Here is a 9,182-nt window from a genome sequence, read left to right as displayed (position 1 = left end):
TTTTTTATACCCAGTTCTCTGTATGTATTTTTCAAACTCTTACCCACTGTAAACCAGGTCCAAAAGCTGGTCTATATTAATGATTCAGTTAGAACTCTTCCTTGTGGATTACATCTGTTATGAGGATTACCTCTCCTATGAGGACAGTGTCCAATTCCTACTAATGTCTTAACAAAAAAAGCATCTCCATCTCTCCAACACAAAAATATAAAAGAAAATAAATGACACCACCAGACATATCAAAAACTTAGGTCAGCTCAGGTTTTTAAATTTTATTTTTATTTATTTTCAATTACAGGATAATTGCTTTACAATGTTATGTTGACTTGTGCCATACAAAATGAATCAGTCATAGTGTATATACATAATTCCTCCCTGTTAAGCTTCCATCTCCTCCCACCATCCCACCCCTTGAGGTCATCACAGAATATCAGGCTGATCAGCTCAGGTTTTAACATTACATTTTTAACCATACATACATACACACATTTTAAAACAATAATTACAAATTAAAATGATCTAAGCAAATTTTTATTTTAAACTTAAAACAGGCATAAATATTTTAATCAAATAACAAGGTATAAGCCAGATGGTGTGTGTGCGTGCTAAGTCACTTCAGTCGTGTCCTACTGTTTGTGACCCCATGGACTATAGCCCACCAGCTCTTCTGTCCATGGGGATTCTCCAGGCAAGAATACTGGAGTGGGTCACTATACCCTCCTCCAGGGGATATTCCAGACCCAGGGATTGAACTCAGGTCTACAGCATTTGTAGGAGGGTTAGGCTTCAGCAATACATGAACCATGAACTTCCAGATGTTCAAGCTGGTTTTAGAAAAGGCAGAGGAACCAGAGATCAAATTGCCAACATCCGCTGGATCCTTGAAAAAGCGAGAGTTCCAGAAAAACATATATTTCTGCTTTATTGACTATGCCAAAGCCTTTGACTGTGTGCATCACAATAAACTGTGGAAAATTCTTCAAGAAATGGGAATACCAGACCACCTGACCTGACTCTTGAGAAACCTATATGCAGGTCAGGAAGCAGCAGTTAGAACTGGACATGGAACAACAGACTGGTTCCAAATAGGAAAAGGAGTATGTCAAGGCTGTATATTGTTACCTTGCTTATTTAACTTAAACGCAGAGTATATCATGAGAAACGCTAGTTTAGAGGAAGCACAAGCTGGAATCAAGATTGCTGGGAGAAATATCAATAACCTCAGATATGCAGATGACACCACCCTTATGGCAGAAAGTGAAGAATTAAAGAGCCTCTTGATGAAGGTGAAAGAGGAGAGTGAAAAAGTTGGCTTAAAACTCAACATTCAGAAAACTAAGATCATGGCATCTGGTCCCATCACTTCATGGCAATCAGATGGGGAAACAGTGGAAACAGTGTCAGACTTTGTTTTTTGGGGCTCCAAAATCACTGCAGATGGTGACTGCAGCCATGAAATTAAAAGGCGCTTACTCCTTGGAAGGAAAGTTATGACAAACCTAGACAGCATATTAAAAAGCAGAGACATTACTTTGTCAACAAAGGTCCATCTAGTCAAGGCTATGGTTTTTCCAGTAGTCATGTATGGATGTGAGAGTTGGACTGTGAAGAAAGCTGAACGCCAAAGAATTGATGTTTTTGAACTGTGGTGTTGGAGAAGACTCTTGAGAGTCCCTTGGACAGTAAGGAGATCCAACCAGTCCATCCTAAAGGAAATCAGTCCTGGGTGTTCATTGGAAGGACTGATGTTGAAGCTGAAACTCCAATATTTTGGCCACCTGATGCAAAGAGCTGACTCATTTGAAAAGACCCTGATGTTGGGAAAGATTGAAGGTGGGAGGAGACGGGGACGACAGGGGATGAGATGGCTGGATGGTATCACTGACTTGATGGACGTGAGTCTGAGTGAACTCTGGGAGTTGGTGATGGACAGGGAGGCCTGGCGTGCTGCGATTCATGGGGTCTCAAAGAGTTGGATCCGACTGAGCGACTGAACTGAACTGAACTGAGCTCTTTAATACTAGCACAACCTGGACATCTAGGCTGTATTCTGTGAGGCTTTGTGCTCAGGATCAAATTAAGACTTCTATTACTAGGGATAAAGAGAATGGTATTTGGGACAGTAAGCAGGGTCTGCTACACAGACAAACTGACAAGGCTGACCTCAATCCTGAAAACTTGCTCCTAGAATCTTAGCAAAGAGATCTCCATTTCAAACACTGCAGACAGAAGAAGGTGTCAAGTGACACCAACCATGGCTCATTCATGGAAAAGGATGGAAGGGGTTGGGGGCTGCCATGGAACTGAGGTTGATGAGTCAGTCCTAGCCAGTGGCCTAGAACAGCAGCCCTGAGAACAGGGATCCTTCTACTGAAAAAGACTAAAGACCAGACAGAGAAGTGAATACAGAACTAGAGAAGAGTTGTTTCTTTAGCACCAAAGAACCAATGAGTCAAAAGTTCAAAGAATTACCTAGTCTTTACTCTAGAAAGCAGTATTCTCAAATATATCGAGATGAGGATTTGGAAAACAGAAAAAATATCAGCCATAGTCCTGTCGTTAGTATACCCCTTTTGGAATATTTCTTTCTGGGCTTTTGTTTTCCTGAGACATTTTTTTGTTTGTTTTTGCTTTAAATATACTTACTATAAAAGTAAAGGCTCTGTTGGGATTTCCCTGCTGGTCCAGTGGCTAGGACCCCACACTCCCAATGCAGGGGGCCCAGATTCAATCCCTGGTCAGGAGGCTAGATCCCACATATCACACCTAAAAATTCCTGCATGCTGCAACTAAGATCCTGCATGCCACAATGAAGCCTGAAGATCCCATGTGCTGCAACTAAGACCTGGCACAGCCAAATAAATAAATAAATACATTTTTTAAATGCTCTGATTATGGCTTGAGTTTATATCCTCAAGCCAGGGTGACTACGGATAATCTACATAATATCACTGTGCTCACCCTCCTCATCTCTAAAGTGGGAATAAATAATAAAGGGGACAAAAATACCTACCTCATAGAGCTGTTCTGAGGATTAAATGAGATAATTTATGTGATGAGCTAAGAACAACTCATGTAAGCCTTTATTATTTGTATATATAATTTTAACAGTTAGAATTCCAACCACTGGACTTTTCAGCATAATTATGCCCCTATTACTGAACACTGGATGAATTTTCAGTTGGGGGGTTATTATAAAGTTTGAAGTATTTTAATATATTTATCTCTTTTATATTTAGGGCTATTACTTAAGCAATGTCTTCAGAGTCTTCGCTGAAGATTTTAGAACATTTCCTTTAAGCTGGGTTGTGGGTACATGAGTATCCATTATATTGATGCCTAATATAATTCTCTTTTAGCATGCCTAAAAAACTTTACTTAAAAACTATACTCAATGAAATAAGGCATTTAATAATCAAATCCTTATATACAGAAGTGTCAAAGTAGTTCAGACTCCACCATTAAAGTGAGGAAAAATAACTTACATGAGAGCTGACTAAAAGACAGAGATGGGGGTCTTTTCAGGTCTTCACATGCCAACCACATGCCAGGCATCTCCTGGCTTGTCACCACTGCTCACATTCTACATTCCAGCTAAAAGTTACACTCATGGTTTTTAAAACATGCCTTGCATTTCCCCTGCTCCTTCATTTGACCTGTTTCTTCTGCAATGTATTCTCTTCTCCATCTCAACCTGCCAAAATCCTTACCAGTTTTCAAGCTTTGATTCAACGTTTTCAAAATAACTCCTCCACAGTGTGCTATTAATAATAACAGCCATGTGTGGCATCAGCAGTGTAGTCAGTGGGTATGATCATAAGGGCTCTCTCATTTCATTCTTGGAACAATTCTGTGAAGTAGGCAAGGGATGGCAAGTCCTTATTCCTCCCATCTTGAAGGCCTGCTCCTGGAATCAAAGTCCCTCTACTCCACTCCAGAACCCTTGCCAGTGAGCAAAACACACAAGCAAACCCTTAATGCTCTTCTCCTTGAAATCCGTGGGCTGACAAATGGTATTAACAAAAGTGACAAAAGTAAACAGACAACATAATATAATTTAATAAATAACTGTTTTATTGCTGGTTTGTTTTTTACTTTGTATTTTTTTTTTTTCCTCCAAGTGGCAAGTGGCACATGGGATCAGTTTCCCAACAAAGGATCAGACTCAAGTCCCCTGCAGTGGAAGTAGAGTCTTAATCCCTGAACTGCCAGGGAGGTCCCCCTTTCAGGATATTTTAAGCAATAATACTCTTCTAGGTCATGCTCTCCAATCCAAGGAGGAAAGGTATGCTTATGTGCCATGTCCAACCCTTTGAGATCCATGTAGCCTGCCAGGCTCCTCTGTCCATGTGATTCTTTGCACCTTGAGTGAGCTTTGGCAGTTTATCTCTTAAGGATATAGTCAATTTCATAAAAGTTTATCAGCATAAATCTGCCAATAAATATTTCAGTTTTAATGTCTCTATGGGATCTGTAGTGGTGTCTTTCCTTACTAACACTCCTAATTTATGTGTCTTTTCCCTTATCATTCTAGCTAGTGCATGCGTGCTAGAATGCACAGTAGCTCAGTCGTGTCTGATTCTTTCCAACTCTGCCGAACTAGAGATCAATCTTACTAGCTGTATGCCACAAATTTTGCTATTTGTATTTTCATTGTATTCAATTAAAGATATTTTCCAATTTCCCTAGACTTTTTTGAACAGGGGTATTTATAAGTGTGCTGTCTGATTTCCAAATATTTGTAGATTTTTCAGATGCTATTTTTAGGCTAATTTCTTCATAGTCTGAGAATATATTTTGTGTGGTTTCAATCCTCTTAAATATATTATTTTATGGCCCAGAATATAGTCTGTTGTGGTAAATGTTTCATGAACATTTGCAAAAAATGCTCTACTGTTTTTGGATGGTGGTAGTTTAGTTGCTAAGTTGTGTCCGACTCTTGGGACCCCATGGACTGTAGCCTGCTGGGCTGCTCTGTCCATGGGATTCTCTATGCATGAATACTGGAGTGGGTTGCCATGCGTACTCAAAGGTGATCTTCAGGACCCAGGGATTGAACCTGCGTCTCCTGTGACTCACTCCTGCATTGCAGGTGAATTCTTTACCACTGAGCCCCCGGGGAAGCCCAAGGAAAGGCATATAAGAAGAGACACAAGACAGCCTGTTCTCTCTGCGCTTTCTGCCATATGGAGACACAACAGTAAGCAGGTTCTCACCCGCCGTGATGTAGACGTTTTATTTGTGAGCGAGGAAGAGATTCTTTCTCAAAGTGTGCTGCAGCCAGACGTAGTATCGCTCCTTAGCAGACACTTTGCTGTTCCAATCATACACCAGGCGGTTGAGTTCAGTGTGGAGTTCCAGGAGCGAGTGCTTTCTGGAGGGAACGTAGAAGGCAAAAATTAATCCCATGCAATTATCAATGAGGAGACAGATTATCATCAGAATGAAATCAACTCACAGATATGAAAGTGCTGTAAAACTGTTCCTTTCTAAATAGTCTACAAGCTGCTTAGCAAATGATCTAAACAGGTTTGCAGCAGTCTGGTTTGATGATCACAGTCCCCTCCCCCAAGAGGCAACTCTGTGCAAATGCAGGATGAATGTAAAAGGACAGGCCAAAGATGTGGCTGGCCCATGGCATTTCCACCTTGGAAGGCTGAGTCACCCCTGCTCTAGCCCTCCCTTTACTGTTGAGCCATCCTTGAGGAGGCTAGGTGTCCTGGGCCCTGAGATTTATTCCTGGGGTTCCCCAAACAATGAAAGATGCCTTTCACAAGTGACTTGGAGATACGCTAAATTGTAATTAGTGGGCAACTGAAAAGGGACTACTAATCTTCATTTGAGGCACAGTGAGGCTTGCTTCCCCCTAAAGGAACACCAGACTGCTAATGGTTCCCTTAGAAAAGTATTCTTGCCAATAAACATCAAAAATGTCCAAGTAACAAAGACTTGCAAACCTGTACAATCTGGTACCATTTTTTACCCATCAAATTGTCAAGACGTGGGAAATAAAAGAGCACACAGTATTAGTGAAAACTCAGGGATGTAGATAGTCTCATAAAAGCAGCCCTATGAGAATTCCCTGGCAGTCCGGTGGTTAGGACTCAATGCTCTCACTACCAGGGTTCTGGGTTCAATCTCTGATTAAGAAACTAAAGTCCCTCAAGCCACATGGCATGGCCAAATTTTTTTGAAAAGCTGGTCTAACTGTCCTAGAAGACAATCTGATAAGATGTATCAAAGGTTTTTAACATGCTTATTGGACTTCCCTGGTGGTCCAATGGTTAAGAGTCTGCCTGCCAATGCCAGGGACAAGCGTTTGATCTGGGAAGATTTCACATGCCAGAGGGTAACTAAGCTTGTGTGCTACAATTACTGAGCCCGTACTCTAGAGCCTGTGCTCTGCAACAAGAGAAATCACTGCAATGAGAAGTCCGCAGACTGCAAGGAAGAGCAGCCACCGCTCTCTGCAACTAAAGAAAAGCCTGAGTGCAGCAAGGAAGACCCAGTGAGGTCATAAATAAATAAACATATTTTTTAATGCTTGTCATTTGACACAGTAATTTAATAATTTAATGCTTGTCATTTGACACAGTAATTCCACTTCTTGGAATTTTCCCTTCAATAAAACAATTAAGAATAAGAACAAATACTGACCTAAAAAGATGTAAAAACATCTTGTCATTTGACACAGTAATTCCACTTCTTGGAATTTTCCCTTCAATAAAACAATTAAGAATAAGCACAAATACTGACCTAAAAAGATGTAAAAACATTGCCCAATGCAAAATATTGCACAAAGACTAAAGACTGGCCAAGGAAATTGTGCTGGTAACCATATTAGGGACTACTCTGCAGGTAGTAAAATGCTATAGAAATGTGATTCCTGACATGTAAAAATAAGCTGTTACACAAACTAAAAGCACGTTATAAAGTAACAGTAGATTATGATTTCATTTTGGCGTACAACACATGTTTATTGTATGGGATCCAAACAAGATCTGGAAGGCAATATATTGAGATTTGGTTAACAGGTTGGTTCTGGTAAGTTGGATTAAAACTGCTTGTTATGTTCTGCTTTCAGCATCTATATCTCATGGTTTGGTGGTGGTGGTGGTGGTTTTCTTCCCAGTAAGGAGTATGCATTGTTTTTGTAATAAGAAAAAAATAAACATTTCTTAATTTTGAAGAAAAATATCCAAACCACAAGCTCTACTAAATATCCTTCTAAGGCACAAAGCATTCATAAACTGTGCAGAATCTATCTCAGACTCTTAAGGCAACCGCAACAAGGAATGAAAAAAATCCCCGTGAAGAGAAGGGCATCAAACAGTGGCACTTCCATCTTGGTGCATGTGTGCGTGCTAAGTCGCTTTAGTCATGTCCATCTCTTTGCGACCCTAAAGACTGTAGCCTGCCAGGCTCCTCTGTCCACGGGATTCTCCAGGCAAGAATACTGAAGTGGGTTGCCATGCCCTCCTCCAGGGGATTTTCCCAACCCAGGGATCGAACCCACATCTCTTATGTCTCCTGTGTTGGCAGGTGGGTTTTTTACCACTAGCACCACTTGGGAAGACCCTTCCATCTTGGCAGCAGAAAATAAACAATTGGGGCCAGGATCCATCACAGCTTGGGTGGCTCACCTTTCTTTCCACAGTTTCTGGGAGAGGCACTGCAGGTACAATGAGGGTGAGCTGGAGGGCCCCTCCAGTAGGGACACATCTGCTTTGCACAGGCTCCAGAAGAAGTCAGCTTCTCGGTGTATCAAATCTTGGTGGGGCCCAGGCTGCCTGGCCTTGGAGTCTGCACTTTTCACTGACGGCCCATCCACCTCCAGGAAGCTGCTGTCCTCCAGCTGGCCCTCTGATTTCACATAGCTCTGAATAAAAAAGAGCTTTGGCTTCCCTGAGAGAGAGGGGCACGTGTCTGCCATGAACATTCTTCTGATATGATCCAAAGGGACCCCAGAGTGAGTCTGATCCACGCCAAACACGCTCTGGGAGCCCCCTCGGCTCACCAGGATACACGCAAAGCTGTCAGAGTCTTGGTGCTGGGGCATCTGGGCAACTTGGCGTAGAATGTTGGTTATATCTGTCATAGTGAGATATAAGAAATGCTTGACTTCATAGCCCAGGGAAGTGAAGGTTTCCCGAAGAATGTCTGGAAAAAACAAAGAGGAAAAACAACACAGGAGTAAGGAAAGCTCAAGAGACACTGGGTCACAATCCTAAACATGGTCTCATCTCCATTACTTGTCTGTTTCTGCTTTTTGTGTCATAGTTTGAGGCTTTACCCTGGTGGCTCAGACAGTAAAGAATCTGTCTGCAGTAAAGGTTCTATCCCTGGGTTGGGAAGATCTCCTGGAGAAGCAAATGGCTACCCACTCCAGTATTCTTGCCTGGAGAATTTCAGGGACAAAGGAGCCTGGAGGGCTACAGTCCATGGAGTTGCAAAGAGTTGGACATGATTGAGCAACTAACATTTTCTTTTCTGAGGCTTTAAAGGTCCCGAGCAGAGAAGGTAGTGGCACCCCACTCCAGTACTCTTGCCTGGAAAAATCCCACGGATGGAGGAGCCTGGTAGGCTCCAGTCCATGGGGTCGCTAAGAGTCAGACACGACTGAGACTTCACTTTCACTTTTCACTTTCATGCATTGGAGAAGGAAATGGCAACCCACTCCAGTGTTCTTGCCTGGAGAATCCCAGGGACAGGGGAGCCTGGTGGGCTGCCGTCTATGGGGTCGCACAGAGTCGGACACGACTGAAGTGACTTAGCAGCAGCAGTAGCAGCAAGAATGTAGTTAAGCTATTCACTGTTGTCCTTCTGCCAGACCAGGAGGTAAGGGCAAAAAAAACAATGAATTATATGTATATATGTGTGTGTGTATATATATATATATAACGCCATAATGAAGAGATATAAAGAAGGTGCCAATCTCTTTAAAATCCTATGACAAACAACCTCACTTGTCTACATAGGGTCCCGGAGTGGTAGACAAGCGCAGCAGCACCTCCCACTAGGCAAGGTTTCTGAGGGTGTAGGCAAGGCTTCAGTGCCCAGTTCTGTGCTCAGGTGGGGCTGTACCATGAGAGAACCTGGACAGGGACCCCAGTGCCATCCCCTCTGCTTTATTCCAAACTCTCCCTTTCAGGAGTCACTCTCCAATCATGGAGCATTCTCTC

The 9,182-nt window shown here is 42.3% G+C and overlaps 1 protein-coding gene across 6 annotated transcripts in view; it reads right to left on the bottom strand.

Annotated features, from left to right (window-relative positions):
* Positions 1-264: 264 nt before the first annotated feature.
* CFLAR (CASP8 and FADD like apoptosis regulator) overlaps positions 265-9,182 on the bottom strand; it is a 58,400-nt gene continuing 49,482 nt past the window's right edge. For all 6 annotated transcript variants that reach the window (XM_055573091.1, XM_055573090.1, XM_055573095.1 and 3 more), the window contains 2 exons: positions 7,644-8,160; positions 265-5,374 (listed from right to left, as the gene is read on the bottom strand). In XM_055573091.1, the coding sequence (XP_055429066.1) occupies positions 5,236-5,374; positions 7,644-8,160 (656 nt within the window). In that variant the 3' untranslated portion in view covers positions 265-5,235. The remainder of the gene's footprint in view (positions 5,375-7,643; positions 8,161-9,182) is intronic.

The sequence above is a fragment of the Bubalus kerabau genome, chromosome 3, assembly GCF_029407905.1.
Source record: "Bubalus kerabau isolate K-KA32 ecotype Philippines breed swamp buffalo chromosome 3, PCC_UOA_SB_1v2, whole genome shotgun sequence".
In the NCBI taxonomy this organism is placed as follows: domain Eukaryota; kingdom Metazoa; phylum Chordata; class Mammalia; order Artiodactyla; family Bovidae; genus Bubalus; species Bubalus kerabau.
This window is presented reverse-complemented; position numbering and strand designations above follow the sequence as displayed.